Source organism: Azolla caroliniana, unplaced genomic scaffold, assembly GCF_043228905.1.
Source record: "Azolla caroliniana isolate FFs.n. ecotype wild unplaced genomic scaffold, voAzoCaro1.0.p SCAF_10, whole genome shotgun sequence".
NCBI classification, from domain to species: domain Eukaryota; kingdom Viridiplantae; phylum Streptophyta; class Polypodiopsida; order Salviniales; family Salviniaceae; genus Azolla; species Azolla caroliniana.
Window position 1 is genome coordinate 12460458 of NW_028230445.1, and position 19940 is coordinate 12480397.

At 41.7% G+C, this 19940-nt stretch overlaps 1 protein-coding gene and 1 long non-coding RNA gene across 2 annotated transcripts; both read left to right on the forward strand.

Annotated features, from left to right (window-relative positions):
• The first annotated feature begins 7163 nt into the window (after nucleotides 1–7163).
• On the forward strand, nucleotides 7164–15170 carry LOC147859069 (DEAD-box ATP-dependent RNA helicase 52B-like). Its single transcript, XM_087325229.1, has 4 exons — nucleotides 7164–7667; nucleotides 13926–14097; nucleotides 14277–14392; nucleotides 14670–15170. Exons 1-4 carry the CDS (start codon nucleotides 7410–7412, stop codon nucleotides 15168–15170), a joined length of 1047 nt encoding a protein of 348 aa, XP_087181355.1. The 5' UTR covers nucleotides 7164–7409.
• Nucleotides 7721–8182, forward strand: LOC147859070 (uncharacterized). The gene is made up of 2 exons (XR_015530306.1): nucleotides 7721–7824; nucleotides 7919–8182. It is a non-coding gene; the product is annotated as an uncharacterized LOC147859070 (long non-coding RNA).
• Nucleotides 15171–19940: the final 4770 nt, after the last annotated feature.

The window sequence follows — 19940 nt, forward strand, 5'->3', positions numbered from 1 at the left end:
TGAGAAAGGATGCTACCGAGGGCGAAATCTGATGCGTCGGCCTCCATGATGAATGGTTTGCTTGTATCCACATGAGCTAGAATCGGTGCTGATGTAAAGGCTTTCTTAAGATGCCGAAAAGCCATATCTACTTCGATGGACCAAAGAAATGCTTGGCCCTTCTTCGTAAGTTGTGTGAGAGGTAAAATAATCTTCGAGTAATCCTGTATAAACTTACGGTAGAAGTTAGCAAAGCCTAGAAAACATTGTACATCTCGTACCGACCGTGGAATTTGCCACTCTAGTACAGTTTGGATTTTAGCTGGATCCATGGCGATGCCCTTTGAGGAGATGACGTAGCCTAGAAATTCCACTTGCTTGCAGTCAAAGCTACATTTCTCTAGCTTGGCATAAAGACCATTCTCGCGGAGTCGCTTTAGTACTAATAGTACATGAGAATCGTGCTCTTCCTGGGTCTTCGAATAAATCAACAGATCATCCAGATAAATGATCAAACAGATATCCAAGAGGTCTCTGAATATATCATTTGCCATGTGTTGGAAGACTGCGGGTGCATTGGTTAGGCCAAACGGCATAACAGTATACTCGAAATGCCCATACCGCGTGCGAAAAGCAGTCTTCCACTCATCTCCCGGTCGGATCCGCACGAGATTATACGCTCCTCGTAGGTCGATTTTAGTAAAAAACTTGGCACCATTAACTCGCTCTAAAAGACTTGATATAAGAGGGAGTGCATACCTATTCCGGATGGTGACTTTATTCAATCCGCGGTAATCAACGACAAGACGAAGTGAGCCATCTTTCTTCTTGACAAAGAAGATGGGTGCACCGGCCGGAGATTTCGAATGACGGATGAACCCGCTTGCCAAGTTCTCCTCTATGTAGGCTCGAAGGACTTCTAACTCGGTGGGTGACAAGTTGTAAATTGGTCCCCATGGTGGCTCGGTTCCTGGTTGTAAATCGATGGGACAGTCATAGGGACGGTGATGAGGAAGGGTACCGGCTTTTACCTTGTCAAATACATTGGCATAAGGATGATATTTTGCCGGAAGTTGTATTGAGGAGTCCTTCTTAATAGTGCTAGAAGGATGTACTGATATGGCAAATAGGAACATTGCCTCCTTGGGTCCTTCTTCGCGTAGTTGATGGAGTGAAATGGTCGAAACTCGGTGAGTTGATTCTTGGGGTGGTCGATATCGGACTTCTCTTGTTCTCCAATCTATGGCTGGATTATGTAATTCAAGCCAAGGTAATCCTAGGACAATGGGATGCTCTGGACTACTAATTATATTAAATGATATTATACACACAAAACTACCTAGGACAACTTGAATGGGTTCTGATTCTTCTACAATATTCCCGGAAGCAATGGGACGACCATCAATGACCACTACAGATGCGGGACAAGGAAGTTTTCTTAAGGATATCTGAGAAGCTTGGGCAAAATTTCGATCCATGAAACAGGAATTAGCTCCGGAATCTAAAAGTGCTAGGACGGGTACTGGGGGAGTACTTTTAGTACTAACAATGACTTGGGCTAGGAACACATTGCTAACTTGCTTGGAAGGAATGGAACCACTAATGGGCTGTACAGATCTAGGGCTGCTGTCCAACCAAATGGCTCCTATTTTGGCTGGACTCAATCGTTTAACTCTTCATCTAATTGACTAAGGATTTCAAATTTATTTGAGATACTTGGGCTATTAGTACTATGAATACTATCTGACACTCTATTAGTACTATTAATACTATCAGACACTCCGAAGGGAAGAATTGACTCGGGTTTAGTACAGGCGACGATTTGATTTACCTGTCTTCTTGGCCTATGGGGACAATTGATGGCGATATGTCCTGGTCCACCGCAATAAAGACATAATCGATTGGCACGTCGTCGTTGCTTTTCTTCTTCCGATAACGGGCCGCGTCGACGCATGGTATCGATCTCCATCGGTGTCGAAGTATTTGCTTGAGGTATGTCTCGTGCAAACGGTTTAGCCGCGACTGCGGCATAAGTGGGCTCTGGCCTAGAGCGTGGTATCTGTAATTGACGTTCTGAACGCCGTTCAAAAAGGCGGTTGTCACATCGAACTGCTCGACTGATTGCCTCCGTAAGAGACTTTGGTTCTTCGGGGAAAGTTAGAACTAGATCTTTGACATCGTTTCGCAAGCCATAGCGAAACTGCTCCATTAGTGCTTGATCATCCCAGGGTATATCTGAAGCAAGTAGGCGGAAATCCGCCGCGTAGGCAGAGGCTGGACGATCGCCTTGACGCAATCGCCGGATCTTGTTGATCGCCGTCCTGATGCTGTCGGTGTCTCCAAAGCAGGCTTTAAACTCACCAATAAAATCTTCAAAGTTATTAAGTAAGGGTGATTGTTTTTCTAGAAGCGGAGCAAACCATGCCAAGGCTGAGCCGCTAAGTAGCGTGCCTATTAGGCCGACTCGAGATGCATCAGTGGGATATCGGGAAGGATGCATCTGGATGACTAAGCGTACCTAATTAAGGAATCCCCGGAATTGCGAACGCGTTCCATCAAATTTCACAGGAAGTCCAATCTTGGGCTCTTTATGAAATCCTTGGGGACTGGATCCTTGTTGTTGCAACGCTGCTTCGAGTTGTTGTACCCGTAACGCTAACTCCCCATGTTGTTGTTGCGTTTGTTGTTTTTCTAGAGCGATTTGTTGCAGATCCCCTATCAGCCGTTGGTTTTCTTGTTCCAGGGCAACAAACTTTTCTTTTAGGCACTGTAGCTCGGAGAAAACGGATTGGTATTCTTGGGCGCTAACAGTAGCCATAGTATAGGGAAAAGGGTAGGAGGATGAGGGAGAGTGACAAGTAGGCTAGAGGAGCAAATTGGTTCAAACTGTCATGAATAGTACTAAAACAGAGATGGAATTAGTACTGAGAACAACAGTACTATTAGTACTAAGAGGACGGGACTGCGTAAGATTCCCGAGAGAGGAAGTGAGAAGAGGAGAGAGAGAGAGATAGCGAGAATGAGAGAGAGAGAGAGAGATGATGACAGCAGCTATATATTATGTGAAAAGATAAGTACAAGCGGCTAAGAGGCTTAAGACTGGCGTTGAACCAATTTGGTTCAAAACAATGCCTTGTGCCTCCTTTTATAGTGTTTTTAGGAATAATCCTGAAGCTTCTAGAATGTTCCAGAGAGATCTGGAATATACATCAATTTTCTATGATAAAGTATAAATGAAAATAATATCCTACAAAATACAATTCATAATCTAATGGTAAGAGCTCGACCCATGTAGCATAAAGTCATGGGTTCGAGTCTTGCCATGACAGCTGCTCATGAGTATCATTGCTCTGAGTTCATCCTCGATTGCCGTCCCCTGTGACGAGATTTGGGAGCTTATGCTTTCGTACTCATTGAGATGTGCTTGAACCGAATCGGATTCTTTCATCCGCAAGTTGTAGAGGCGCCGGATCAGAAACATCTTCGTTGCAGCGACCTTCTTTTCGTAGGTGTCCGACAGTGTTTTCCACAGTTCGAATGCTGTCGTACACGATTGCACCGTAAAGTATACCGATTCCGATAGGTGCATCCGAATCGTGGCGCGGACGATTCTGTCCAGCTTCTGCCACTCAATTGGTTTGTATCCTTCTGGAGGTTCTTCATTTTCGATGGGATCGATTTGCCCCTTGACTATGAGATAGTCCTGCATTTGCTCCTTCCAGAAGTTGAAGTTCGATCCATCGAACTTTCGTAGACTCATTTCTGACGAGCCGGATGTTGATGCCATCAAATTTGGTTTTGGTTGACGAAGCTCGGTTCGGAGTTGACTACGAACCTTGTTGGAGTGCAGCCGGTTGGCTCACCCGGTATCGTTCTAGTCGGATTTGAACCCGAGTCGGTTCGGCTTCGGATATATGTATTGTTGAACTTGCTCGAATTGACTCCGGTAACTTGAGGGACAGAACCGACTGGTCTTCCCGAATGTTGCCGAGTCGGAGTGAGCCCGGTTCGCTTCCGAATATATATGCCAAATACCGATTATTGAATCCGATTGTCTGGACCGATTCTGCTTCGGGTGACTGCAGCGACGAGAGAGACGGATCCAACTGATCCTCTCGAATGTCGATCAGCCGGATGAAGCACGAATTGGGGTTGTTGTCTTGAGACCGATCTGCACCGAGTGGTTACAATGAGCGGCGAGCAGCGTTTGATGACCTCTTCGGATGCCGTTTAACCGAGTGGAGCACGATCGTGTCAATGTTGCACAAGGGGATTTCACCTCGAGCGGTTACGATCACAAGAAACAGAGTACAACCGGCTGGCTTACTCCAAGCGAAGATGATCTAACGCGATGAGATGCAAGCCTCGTTTTTTTCTTCTTCTTCTTCTTCTCTCTTCTTCGAATGACGCAGGAAACCGAATGCTGTGCAGGCTGAGACGACGTCCGACAGCGGATTGAAGGACCGAATACTGTGCAGGCTCTGATACCAGATGTTGGAGACAAGGTCGTCTATGCGGAAGATCAAGAAGCATTCGATTCTGTTCTGTACCTGCGTATGACAGTTTCTAGGTCGTTTGCACAGAGATAGAGAGAGAAAGAGAGAGAGAGAGAGAGAGACAAAACGACTCTTACTATTCCATAAAGCAATAATACAACCCAAAAAATTTTACAAAAAGGTTACAAGGTCACTATATATAGTGACAGACTTAGGGCATCTACCATTTATGCTAATTACACAAATGGCCCAAACTTGATCTATACAAAGGGATAGTGTGAATACGTCCATTATACACTTGTATTCGACACGCTCGATGCCAGCTGCCTGGGTCTCCGGATAAGACGTGGTGTTTCTGTCCCGTAATGATTTGCGGACGCTTGTTCGGGGTACCACTCCCCAAGCACGTTCGGTGAGGAGCCTCTGGACTTCGATCGATCAAGTGCCACCTGCACTTGATTCTCCAACATCCGGAGTTTCGGGCAGCGGTGTCCGAAACCTGCTGGTCTCTGTCCGCAACCTCGATCGCTAGGTGTGATCTCTTACGGTGGGTTGGATTCCCCATATCTGAACCAAACGATCATTCACAAAATTGTGTGAGCTTCCCGAATCAAATAAAAATTGTACGGGAGATCCATTGATATACCCGTTTGCACGTAGTAAATCATTGGGACCCAATACATAGTGAGGGAAAGAGCATTGACAATTAGTTAAATGATGTGTATAGACCTGAAGGACATTAGGAATCTGACCTTTATGGTCTGTAGCTTTAGCTTTGTTGTCGTGCTCTTTCCGTTGGAGCTTTCGACATTGATCTTTTGTATGACCCTTCTTTTTGCAGAATACACAAAAAGGATGTTGTCGCTTACAATCGCGATCCAGGAAGCCCCTAAACCCTATATTGAAAGTACATATACATATTATTCGTATAAGATATTCTCAATAGTAAGATCCGTAATCGTGGTCAACACCTAATCGTAGTTTATTGTCATGGATCTAATCAAGTTCTAATTATTTAATATGAAGACTACCCAACTGCCCAACCAAGATCAAGACCATCTGTCATGTGGTCACATCGATTATGTAAATCCTTAGGGTTAAGTATGTAGTCACACACAGTCTCTGTTGCGTCTTACTCTAAAGATAACAACGGGTCTATGGGGTTCCATTTTGCCCCATGTCAAGCAAAAGTTAGTTTTATACATCTTGCTAGATTCATCCTTTTGGAGTTGGAAGTATGAAATGGAAACCAGAAGCAGAAGCAGAAACTTAAATAGAAATCGACAATTTTGGTGAGACCGTAGATGTAAATGGCAAGGACTATGAACCAGTGTAGGCATAATGAAGAACAAGAAGCATCATTGTATATATAAGTCGTCAAATGGTGATATTTATCATCCATGTCCATCAAACTTGGAAATCTAGCAAATGACCGTAGACGAAACTAATGAAAAAGCCATATTACTTCTTTATACGTACCTTTGAGTGTTACGACGTTAAGTTTAGTTGGGCATGGATGAACAGAAGACAAAAATACACAAGTGACAACAGCCAAGATTTCGATGGATATTTGAACAAAGTAAAAGACAATGCATTTCCAGTAAAGAAATACTAATTTGATTTTTTGTTTGGAATCGTCTCTTTCATATTTTATACCTTTAGCTGGAATATTTTAAAGCTTGCATAATACTTGGCATCATTTTTGGAACTCTTTTCTGTTTTTTCTTTTTTTAAACAGGAAAAGAATTCTGAACTGTTAACATATATTTTAATGCTTTATTTTTAACTCTGACTGTGTATACTCTTTGTATATTCTTATATCTCTAGCATCACATGAAATAGTAAATTGGTTGTTATAATCTGGGCTATACTCACCCTGACATATAAAGAGCCGAATATAAGACATAATGTAGTTATTGTTTCCAACACTGATTATAAGAAGCAAGTAAGGTTTTCAACTTTCCATGGACATTTATTGTGTCTCTATGTTTAGCCAAAAACTTCCTATAGATGTGGTTTTTGCTTGGTGCAGACTAGTGAATAACAGGATATATGCATTCGTTGCTCACTAATGGGTTTCCCAGTTTATTCATGGCATGTTCTCATTTATATCCATATTTGGAACTGAGACAAATGTGCACAGGACTTAACTGACATATATATATTTTCTGAGTAGTTATAAGCTTATGTTGTGAGAGCCTATATCTTTCTTTGTTCTTTTTGTTTTAACTAATTACTAATTTATAGGCTGTCAACATTGTTCAATAATCACTTATAAATCTTAAATATATTTTGGAGATATAGATATGTATATTAGGTTTTCCAGTGCTATTCAGAGTGCAAAATTCCAGTCATACAGGCATTGATATCAAGATCATGTATTTTTATGAAAATCTTCGTTGTACCAAAATAACTATATTCGTTGACACTCTACAACATGGAAGTCTTACAATAATATTTGATCTTTCAAAAGAAATCACTGGCGAAAACACAGATGAGAAATAGAAGAGAATGATAACAATGAAGGGAATTTAATATATATTCCCATATTTGTATTTGATCTTGTGTATATTCTGGATTTTCTAAATTTGTGTTCTGATTCATATTTATTTCTTTACTTTGTACCAACATTAATCATTGGAAGATTTCTTGTGTTTTTGCATGAGTTGGGGATGTGATTGACTATAAAGATTTTATATTTGAATATTTGCAAAGTACTTCTTTCATTAATCATAAACGTGTGTACTTATTAAAGATATTTATTATTTGATTTTAATTTATTGACAACCTTAAAATTCCTGATGCGTAGTTTGCATTTCTGTTGGCGAAATATTTCTTTTTACCGTTTTATTTTCATTAAACATTACAATATTTTTTTACTGTGGAGTTAAATTTTCTCAGAGAGACACTCTTCATTTATATATCCTATGGCTCATGGTATTATTTCAGCTACGAGATCTTGAGAGGGGAGTTGATATTTTGGTTGCAACACCCGGACGCTTATCTGACCTGTTGGAGATGGCTAGAGTATCTCTATCTCAAGTACGCTACTTGGCCTTGGATGAAGCTGATCGGATGCTTGACATGGGATTTGAGCCACAGATCCACAGGATTGTGGAGCAGATGGATATGCCACGAGCAGGGGAGAGGCAAACTATGTTATTTAGTGCAACCTTTCCAAGAGAAATTCAGGTAATACAACATGCATGTGCTGTTAAGGTAATAATCTTTTTCTTGGGTTTTCTTGAAAGTAATTAAAATGAGGTGGTGTCAATGCTTTGCAGAGGTCTTGAGTCAACATAAATGCAGTAAAGTATTTGTGTTTACTAGAGTATCTCATTCGTTGTAGGTAGGGTAAAACACCATGATTGTACAGTGTATCAATTTGTTCTCATGTCAATTGTATCTATTTTCAAGAAGATCTTAGAGTTTACATTACACAGGATTTACCATTTGCTGTGAGAATCTCTATGGAGTTGAGGGCTTCTTTTGTGGGTGCTGGATAGAGAAAAGGGTCTGACGTTTGACAAGACTTGAACAATAAGAGTGAGGAATGAGGTCCTTTTTCTGTTTATGAGGAAGTAAACTAGCATCAACCGGCTGAAAAATACAGAATGCCAGCTAGGATAAAAGAAACTCTGTTTCTTTCTAAATCCACAAAACAAATTTATGAAATCTGATCTTATGGAAGTTCCATCTCTTGATTATAGGCATTTTGCTAACAGATCCTCAATTGTAGTATGGGAACTCGTGGCTCACATTAGCTAGACTGTCTATTACATTAATTACTCTAGGGCTCTTGATTCACGAGTCATCATGTCTATAGCATTAGTGTCCTTGATATTTAGCGTCGTGATGTGGGTGTTTTGCTGTACCCTAGAACATTCTGCCTCATGAATCTTTCACAGTTTTTTGCTATCTTTCATCTAGATTCTATCAGAAAAGCTACTCATATGATACAAGATTAGAAAGAGATATCTGTTTCTTTGTGTGTGGATCTGAATTATGAATATTTATGTGATCTAATGAAGTTAATTTATTTTTATTAGCATAAATGTTTGTGAGAAAGAAAAATGTCAGGAAACTGATACCGTTCTTCTTTACATAGAATGACAATGACATTCTAGGTCCAGAAAGGTAATCCCATTGTGCAAGATATAAGAACATCTGCTTGTCTTTGAGTAATGTATCCAAATTGTGAATACCTAGGCTTATCTCATTGAGTTTAATTGTGTTTAGAATTTATTTTACGAATCTTGAATGTGCACTTTTTTAATTTTCATGTGGTAAAATATCTACCCTCGACATGGAACTATCCACCCGCTTGGAGAAGTCTAGATATTTTTAGTGTATCAACAGTTTTGATCTGAAAAAAGAAGTCAAAGATTGAAGCATTAATTAGGTCATGTTTTGTTGAGAAGCAAGCTCAACATGGGCCGGATCGGGTGAAGACCGAATCGGCTAGGCCCGGATCAGATCGGTGAGCTGGTAGGCCATTAGAGGCCTACAATCCTAGCCTAGTAGATAGTTTGGGAGTTAATGTCTGTCGCTCAGTTATGAGCATTGAAGTACATGTCGGTCCTTTTAAGGACTTGTATAAAAGTTGTCATTGAGCACATTTGTATGTACAGAGTGTTATTTTGAATTTGAGTTTTACTGTTCTGCTCTCTCTGTCTCGCTTGTGTACTCTCTCTCTCTCTCCATTGTTCTTAGTGTTTATCGTTCTCTGTTACTGTCCGGCTGAGCCGATTGTGTCTGTTTAACTTCCGCACACTAATCTTTACATGGTATCAGAGTGCGAGGGTTGAGAATCCTTTGTTGCCGACAAACGCTCAAACACAGACAAACCCTAACACCCGGTTGAGAACAGACAAGAAGAAGAAAATGGACAGAAGCATGGCAAGCTCACTTCAACGGAAAAGCTTGACAGGAGCAACTATGCGTCTTGGTCCTACAAGATGCACCAATACTTGCTAAGGCACGACTACTGGAGTTATGTGGAAGGAGTGAACGAAGTAGTGCCGGGTTCAACACACAAGGATTTTCCAGTGTGGCAGCAAGCAGCAAGCCGAGTCTTGTACTGCCTTGCATCCTGTGTGCACACGCAGATGCTCGGCTACATTCGGGATGCGAGGACGCCAAAGGAGGCTCGGGAAAATCTAAAAAAGATTTTTGCCGCAAGTACAACGGCCCGGAAGTTGCAGCTCCGGCAAGAGCTCAACAATATTCGACAAAGGGATATGACGGTGACCGACTACACCACAAAGATCAAGGAGATTTGTGACGCCTTGGGGTCCATCAACATGACGGTGGACGAAGATGAAATGGTGCAGATCTGCCTTGGTGGCCTAGGGCAAAGGTACGGGCTGATCCAGACGGCGATTTGGAGAAGCCACTGTCGTTTTTTGACCTACAATCAATGCATTTGGTTGAAGAAAACCACGCGGGTGCATCAAGGAGCACACAATCCGACAACTGGTGCTGTACACGGAGGTAGATAGGCCCGGTGGACGAGGTGGATTTGCACGCAATGGTGGCGGCCAACAAGAGCAGGAAAGAAGGCACGTAGGTGGTGCCGACAACAGTTATGAACCCTCCACAAGCAGGGGGGGTCAAAGGGGCGCCAGAACCGGCAAGCAAAGGCCGAAACGGAATGCTAGTATTGTTGTTGGAAGGGCCATAGAGAGAGTGAGTGCTGGCAGAAGTGCGCCGATTTGGACAAATCCGGATCCGGCAGAGCCGAACATGGAAATTGACAACGTTCACAATATGCCGAAGGGTCGGAAGGAGCCAAAACTAAAAAGGGCCCAACCTTTGTGATGAAGCACAAGGCAAGTTCGATGAAGAAGAGCACCTTGAAACCGAATGAGGTGTGGTATGTCGACTCTGGAGCGTCAAATCATATGACGAGCCACACAGTGGTTCTCCTACCTGGAGAAACAGAACAACTGGGAGTCGTCAAAATCAGAGACGACACCTTGCATCTGATCGAACATGTTGGATAGAAGCGAAGACTTATGAACTTATTGCACGTTCTGACAATAACGAAAAACTTGTTGTCGTTCGGGCAGATCGTTGATCAAGGGATTTAAATCCGGTTCACCCACCTAGGGTGCTTCATCAAAGAGGAAGGCCAAATCATCGCGCAAGGGTGCCGGGAAGGGAGGATGTTCATCCTCGACCCAAATGGCGCAGGCACTGCACTGTTCGCCAAAGGACAAAGAGTCGAGTCGGACATTGACTTATGGCATAAGCGGATCGGCCACGTCAACTATCAAAGGCTTCAAGAGCTGTAAACGATCAAGTAGTTTTCGGATTGCTGAAATTTAGTGGTCAGAAGGCTTCCCCAACGAGTGAAATCGGAGCCGGAATAAGCTCGACTTAATACACTGGGAAATATGGGGACCGACAAATAATGTGAGCCTAGGCGGGAGTCAATACTTCGTCTCTTTCATCGACGACTATATAGCCGGCACACTTGGATCTACTTGATCGAAAAGAAGAGTGAAGACTTCGACTATTTCTAGAACCTAAAAAGTCTGGTAGAAAAGGAAATAGAAAGAAAGATCAAGTGCTTGCAGTCAGACGACGCAAAAGAATACTTTTCCGCCAGTTCAATTGTTATCTACAACAGATGGGAATTCGGCGAGAATTCAGCTGTAGACATAAACGCCGGAGCAGAATGACGTAGATGAATGACGTATCGGTCGATTGTCGAAGCAACACGGGCAATGCTTGAGGAGAAGACCATGCCCAAGTTTTACTGGGCCGAGGCGGTTCGAACAACGGTCTACATCTAGAATCAGATCGATATGGGAGAATCCCACACCAACTGGAGCGAAGACCGACCTCAAGAGTTGAGGTCGGATGCAGCCAAGAGGGCCCTAAAATAGGCAAATGAGAAGCTTCGTTGATCGACTCGCCACAAGAGGTAGTTGATCCAGTATGGTTATAACGAGTACATGGCGCACCATTATGCGTACATGACGAAGGTGGCGGAAGTCCGCGAGTCGGAGAGCTAAGCGGAGGCATCACAGGATGCTAAATGGCGTTTTCCCATTGAGGAAGAAATGCGGGCACTTGATTCCAACGAGACATGGGACTTAGTTGACCCTCCTCGAAACTGTAAACCGATTGGATGTAAGTGGGTGTATAAGGTGAAATACAATGCCGACGGTTCGGTCAACCAGTACAAGGCCCAACTGGTGGCCAAGGGATATGCACAGACCCACAGAATTGACTACGATGAGACCTTCGCACCGGCAGCGAAGATGACAATGTCATCGGTTCATGTGGTGCTGGCAATTGCAACGGCAAGGGGGTGGCATCTCCACTAGATGGACATGAACATGTTTCTTCAAGGTGATCTTGAAGAACAAGTCGGCAGTATGTAGACTGAAGAAGTCGCTTTACGGCCGTAAGCAAGCCCCCTGTGCTTGGAACTCGAACATCACGCATTGATTGCGTAAGATGGGGTTTGCAGCCTCCAAGTCTGACTCTTCATTGATCATTTCAGAAAAGTCCGAAAGGTCCGGTATGCATTGTACTGTACGTCGACGACTTGGTCGTCACCGGACCCGACTTTGCTGAAATTGGCCAAGTAAAGTCCCAGCTGTCAGACGCATTCGAGATGAAGGACTTGGGGGACCTTCACTACTTTCTCGGGATCGAAGTGATCCACACCCCCGATGACATATTATTGTCTCAACGACATTATGTATTGAATATGCTGTAGAAGTTCGGTATGACGGATTGTCGATACGTCTCTACTCCCTTCAACAAAAACCTGAAGCTACGTCCCGAGTCAGGAACGGCCTACAATGATCAATGGTTCCGACAAATTGTTGGAAGCCTTATATATTTAACTATCACCCGACCTGACCTTCGCTATTTGGTCGGAGTGATGAGTCAGTTGATGCAGCGACCGACAACTGAGCAATATGTTAGCGGCACGGAGGATCGGGGAATATTGTATCGACACGGTATAGCCGAATAGTTAGTCGGCTATATGGATGCCGACTGGGCCGGAAGCACCGAAGCTAAATATTGAGGAGCCACCGTCGCGACTTGTGAAGCTATATGGCTTCGGCGGTTGTTGCAGGACTTACGGATCGAAGTTCCCACTTCAATCCCGATCTACTGCGACAACATTAGCAGCATACAGCTAGCCAAGAACCCCGTGTTCCATGCTCGGACAAAGCACATAGAAGTGCATGATCACTTTGTGCGCGAGTGGGTCTTGAGCGGTGAAGTTTAACTCCGATATGTTCGATCCGATCGGCAGGTTGCCGACATCTTCACCAAAGCGCTCGGATCGGACAAGTTGCAACACTTCTTGGAGATGCTTGGGCTATAACATCTCAATGTGCCGCACAGGTAGAGAAAAATGGAGAGAGCAACGAGAGAAAGTTGAAACTGAACAAGATGCCGAATCGATTGAAGAAGTCGACACATCCGCTAGAGTTGGAACAAGCGGCAAAGGCGGCAGAGTCAAGAAGGACAGAGCCGACCAGAAGAAAGAGGTTGGGACCAGAAAATGGTCGGATGTGGTCAAGGGCTTGCAGACGGATGACGAATTGGAGACAGCTGAGTCGGTCGAGTGGTTCGATTCGGACGAGCCGAATCAAGTGAAAGCCAAGCGGACAGGAAGGCAGCCGAAGCCGACACCGAAACGAAGGATTCGACGGGTCGAGAAGCGCGAATACCGCGACAACGATGGAGTTGAGATGGGCCTGATGAGCAGACAAGCCGACTGTAGGGGTCGAGATGCGGGGGTTGGATGGATCAAGATGCATGGAGTTGGATGGGTCAAGAAGCGTTGGATTGGAGGGGTTGTGGAATGCAGGACCGAACCGGATGAGGGGTGCGAGCAAGGTGAAAAGACGCTAGGAGAAGCCGAGGCAAGGAACTGGCAGATCAGATGGAATCTCAGTTTGAGCTTGAGGGGGAGTGTTGAGAAGCAAGCTCAACATGGGCCGATGGGCCGAATCGGCTGAACAAGCCGAGAGCTAGATTGGGTGAAGACCGAATCGGCTAGGCCTAGATCGGATCGGTGAGTCGGATCCATGAGAGCCGGTAGGCCGTTAGAGGCCTACAATCCTAGCCTAGTAGATAGGCATATTTTTTGGAAGTTAGTGTATGTCGCTTAGTTATGAGCATTGAAGTACATGTTAGTACTTCTGTCAGTCCTTTTGAGGACTTGTATAAAAGTGCTCTCGGAGCACATTTGTATGTATAGAGTGTTATTTGAATTTGAGTTTTATTGTTCTGCTCTCTCTGTCTCTCCTGTGTACTCTCTCTCTCTCCATTGTTCTTAGTGTTTACCGTTCTCTGTTACTGTCCGGCTGAGCCGGTTGTGTCTATTTAACTTCCACACACTAATCTTTACATGTTTGCAATAAAAAACCACCAACATCATGGAGTGAGAGATTTAGTGATTTGTTTTGGCAGAGGCTGGCTGCAGATTTCTTGTCTAATTATATCTTCTTGGCTGTTGGAAGAGTGGGTTCGAGCACTGATTTCATTGCCCAAAGGGTTGAATATGTTCCGGATCAAGAGAAACGAAGCATGTTGATGGATCTCATTCATTCTCAGAAGGCAAATGGGAGTCAAGGGCAAGGAAAGGTAACATGCGTGAATTTGAGTTATGGATTGCTGATACATAAATATTTGTAGTCTGAACATTTTGATATTCTCTCTTTCTCTTATACTAGAGATTCTCATTTCTTATTGATGTTTTTACTATCGTCATTCTTTATTTAATGTTTTTACTCTTGTTCTTAATTTACGTGGATTTGAAACAACTACCATTGACCCTTGTGTTCGTGGAAACAAAGTGGGGGGCAGATGCTTTGGAGGATTGGTTGTGTCGTATGGGATTTCCGGCTACGAAAATACATGGGGATCGTACACAACATGTATGCTGTTGTAGATTGATTTGAAAATAATAGTTTTTGAATCAGGCATTGGATATATGCTCTCTTTTAATGTTCACATTTGCTAAAGGTTGTTGAGGAATCTTGCCCACATTTTTTGGTCCTATAGTCAATAATTGGTTTGTAGAGACGCGGCATCCATAAATGAAGATGTAGGATCTCTACAAATTTTAATTGTGACCTTAAGGAACTCTAAGTTTGCAGTAATGGATTAGAAGGGAATTCCATATTATAACCATGTTTTATGCATTGGATGTAGGAACGTGAGCATGCTTTACAGTCTTTCCGGACTGGTGTCACCCCAGTTCTTGTTGCAACGGATGTAGCTGCCCGTGGACTAGATATTCCTCATGTTGCACATGTCATCAACTTTGATCTTCCAAATGATATCGATGATTATGTTCATCGAATCGGACGGACGGGGCGTGCTGGAAAATCAGGATTGGCAACTACTTTCTTTACTGACAACAATATTTCGCTTGCAAAGCCTTTGGCAGAATTGATGCAGGAAGCCAACCAAACAGTTCCAGATTGGTTAATGAACTTTGCTGCTAGAGCCAGCTATGGAGGGGGTGGTGGTAGAGGTCGCCGATCTGGGGGTTCTAAGTTTGGCGGAAGAGACTACCAAAGAGAAGGTAACAAAGGTGGAAGTGGCAGTGGATATGGAGGTGCTAGCTATGGGCTTGGTGGTGGTTATGGAGGTAGCCATGAAGGTGGGTCCAAGAATTATGGTGCAAGTGTTGTCAGTGCATGGGATTAAGCTGGAAAAGTGTTTCTTGTTCTTTTTTGAACATGACATCTGAGTCGAGATATACGTCCTCAGTAGTTTCGTTCTAATTAGAAAAAAAACATTTTCCAAATTAGTTTTCACCAAAATTCTAAGGGGTCACTTGTATTCTGAGTATTGAATTTTCATAGCAAGTAATACAAATTTGTGTAAATTAACAATTTTGCTGGTGACAGAAAGCTGAGCAATTTTCATTGGGAGATATTAACCATAACATTTGGTAGTGGTGAAGCTCGCACATGAGTAACAATTGCCAAGTTTTGTAGTATTTCGAAGTCTGAAATTTCTTTTTGTAATACTCTTGCATTTCACCTTTATTTATTATTCATTATCCACCTGCAAAGTATACATCGACTGACTGGGTTTTGTTGGACTTTTGTGACTAAGTTCATACGCCCAAAACATATATAGATTAAGTGCCACTCAGTATAAATTTGTGTGCTCCTGGTTTGTGTGACTTCCCTGTGCTTAGAAGATTAATACCTATATGTTCAGCCATTATATTTTGTGTGAGCATTTGCGTAGCAAGTTATGAATTATGTTGAAAATTCAGGACTTTTTCAAGGGTGAATATCACAATTTCTGTTGCCTAGTTTGAACTGTGAAAAAGCTGCTGCTTGTAGAAGCCAAGCTGTGGAGACACTCATAGAGGAATTCGGTATGTTTTATTATCCTTGCCACTCTTTATCTTTTCACTATTTAGTGGACTTGCACAACTCTTATTGCTATGTTAGGATTCTTTTGTCTCAGTTCTGGCATGTGATAGCTTAGTTTGTAGCTGTTGTATAAGCTTCTTGTATATGTATGAATGCTAGTAGTCGTGAAAGCATTGGACACTTAATGGAAGGTGTGGAACGACATAGTAGTTTGAATCTTAATGTTGTGTAGTTTTCAAAACCCATAACTAAATAAGAACATGAATGAATGCCAAATTAGAAAGAAATGGGCGTTGTAACCATTATGCCTATTCTTGAGATATTTTTCATTTCGTCCACAGGCTTAAATACACATCAAATAGTGGGATAACCGTGCAATGGTTATGACGTTATTCATCCCCCTTGTCATCGTCAAAGCCATGAAGCATAATAATATTACATGTTCCAAATTGTTGGCTCCATTTCCTTTATATTCAATCTCTATGCAATTTAATTACATTCCACTACCAACTACATTTCAATTGTGCCATTTAAAAGTATGGCCCTCCTAAAAGCATGGATATTATATATATAGAAATGTTTAACCCAGTATTCACGTATATGCATGGATGGTAAATAGATGTATAATCTCTAGTGGGGGGGCATTTGGTGAGATCGATCGATCTGGGCCTTTTGCTCTGCATCTATCTATCTACCTATCTATCTAGTTAGTTAGCTCTAGATCTTTTCCCACTTTCTTGGTTCATCATCACTTGTTGGTTGTGTAATTGTTTTCTTCCTCCACAATGTCACGGGCATTTGGTGATTTGCTTCATCTTTGGATATTTTCTCTCCGGATTCTCTTGGCTTCTCTCCTTGTTGCTTTCTCCTAATTAATTAAATTATATCGCTCACTCTTCTAGGCAGGTACCCACCGACCTCCAAACCCTCTATCTTGGTATACATACATACATATGTACATGTATGCATGCATGCATAGTGTGTTATGTGGAGTTATCTCTCCAGTTGATGGATAACGTAGATGAGATGAGGATCCTTCGCGTTTTGGCTTTGGCTTTGGCTTTGGCTTTCGTCAAGCTATCCCATGCACAATATGCCTTAACATTAGCTTGAAACGCTACGCATTTAGTGAGTGAGTGAGTGCACTTGTCCCATTCTTATAAACACATATATAATTGAGCATTGTAATTATAAGTTACTTGTTTGGTCACAATTGTTAGAAGTAATAAATAACTAATTAGTTGATAGTGAGCAACTACTTCGTTAATTACTAAATATAACCCCACACCACAAGTTATTAATAGTAAAAAAACATGGTATCAGAGAATCAATACTATGAAGCCTGAAAATATATTACCCGCACCATACTCTACTTTTGTTGATCAATATATATATATAATAATAAAAAGATAATAGCCTCAACATTATGGCAAGCTCCACTTAAACAAGAAAATACTCGGTAGATAGACTTACCGCAAAAAACTACAGAATTTGGAAACCAAGGATGGAGCTACTACTTGATTTGGAGGAGCTACTTGAAGTCATCACCGAAACCTGTCAAGCACAAAAAAATACACAATCAAAAGCATGGAAAGATTGGAAAAACAAAGACAAAAGGGCAAAGCTTGAAACACTACAGAAGAGACAAAAACCGAACATGATACATGGTACCTAGACACTAGTGCTACACATCACCTCACATATCGAAAGGACTGGTTGAATTTCTATAAGATTCTTTCCAATCCACTATCAGTTACTTTTGGAGACAACAAACGAAAAACAACAATTGGAAAAGGAACTATTGAACTCAGATTGTCAGACAATCACGTGATTACAGTCCCAAATGTCTATTATGTACTAGGACTAGCTAAACACCTATTATCAATTGGACAAGCAACTGTAGATGGACTAATAATACAATTATGTAAAGAGAACGCAATTCTAATTTTCAAAACTGGAAACACAAGTACACAGTTGGTGTGTCCTAAGAAGACGCACTTGTATCCAATATAGAGTCATCCTCCAAATGCATTCTCAACAGTCTTGCAAATACAACACAAGAAAAGATCTTCACTAACTCAGTTATGGCATTGCTGGCTACGGCATGTACATTATCAAGCCCTACAACAATGTCAACAACAAAAAAGAGTTCAAGGCTTGCCATCTAAAATATTTGTTAGCCGGTCGGCTAGACAAAGTCTACAAGTCGACAAGCCAGTCGGAGTCGGAGTTGGAGGTGTAAAAGACTAGTGTGAAAGGAAGTAGCTGAAGTAATATTTTTTGCCAAGTAGTAAAATAGAATAGTTAAGAAAATAGAACAGTTAGTGTAACTGTAGGTTCTTGCCGAATGGCAAGTGTATATCTTGGAAAAGTCTCTCAGATCGCCTATAAAAAGGGATCGGGAGCATTGTATCAAGATTGATCTGTTTGGTTATCGTAATATAATTTTGGTTGATAGAGTATATTTTGTGTCAACTGCCTTGCTTGTCATCTCTATTACGCATATTATGTATATAACTTAACAATCGATCAAGGTAGTATCTCATAATTGTTTTAATTAAGTAGGTATCAAGAGAGAGAGAGAGAGAGAGAGAGAGAGAGAATGGCAGCAATCTCGAATTCAGGACACCGGGTGAAGATGCATGTGAGGAGGGAGGCCAAGACGAAATGCAACATTGCTTATATTACCAGTGATCTCGTACGGGCCAAAGCGTTGGTAATATAATTTACCGCGAGGCATAGTGGTCTTGAGGTTGTGTTATAGAAGCCATACACGACCCCCCACATAAAACTTTTTTGAGGAGTCTAGGTGATGACGGTCCGCAATTCTCTTGTATATACTTTGAGCATCACGCAAATTGTGGAGAATGGTAGCATGAATTTCTTGGACCCGACAGAGATGATACGTGTAGTCTAGTTGGTTCGGATCGTTGGTTTTTACCCGAGACGCCCGGGTTCAACAACAGGCATTGGAAACACTATATACATCATAGATCATGAGTTAAGGTGGCATTGATAAAAACCCTTGAACTTATTAAATCTTAAAAACGAGAGTGTGTATGAATAATCCTCAGTTGTTCAATGATGCTTGCGCAATAGATAAATATTATTTCTTTCTAATCAATGATTGCAATATTAAAAAGCGCACAAGATGTAATCCATTGTAGTCTAGTTGGTTAGGATACTTGGCTCTCACCCGAGAGACCCGGGTTCAACTCCCGACAATGGAAAAGACAATATCATATATCAAAATTTTGACGCATTTCATGTGTTAAATATTTGATAACTCAAAAACTCAAGACCTAAAGTAGCTGTTACAATAATGTACAATTAACAAAATAATCAATATTATGTTTGAAGGATTGATGACGAACTTTACTTTGATTTTTTTCTCCTAACATAAATTTCTAAAGTCAATCCCATTATTCGATTCATGGTAGAGGTTTCAAATGAAATTTGACAAAACATTAAGTTGTTGGGGACAAGAAGATGTTGTATATTTAGTCAGGGTTATTCCTCAACATTGTTACGACAAATTAGTACACCAACAATTATAGTTTGGATAACTTCATACAAATTCAAAAAATATGCATAGATTGCATAATAATGGCCAACTATCCATGAGCATTGCACCATGTTTCTTTATTTGTAGCAAACGACTAGAATATTACATTAACTAATTTATTTACTAAATGAATTCCATTGTAGTCTCGTTGGTTTGGATCATTGCTTTTTTACCCGAGATGCCCGGGTACAACTACAGGCACTAACAACACTAGATACTTGGTTGTGGTTATTCGTCAACATTGGTACGACAAATTAGTACAACAACAATTATAGTTTGGATAACTGGATACAATTTCAAAAAATACGCATAGATTGCAGAATAATGGTCAAATTGCAGATTTGCACTATGTTTCTTTATTTGTAACAAAGGGCTAGAATGCTACATTAACTATTTCATTTACTAAATGCATTCCATTGTAATCAAGTTGCCTTGGATCCTTGCTTTTGACCTGAGCCGCCTGGGTACAAGTAGATATATCATATATCATGAGTTAATGTGGCATCAATAAAATCCTTTGAA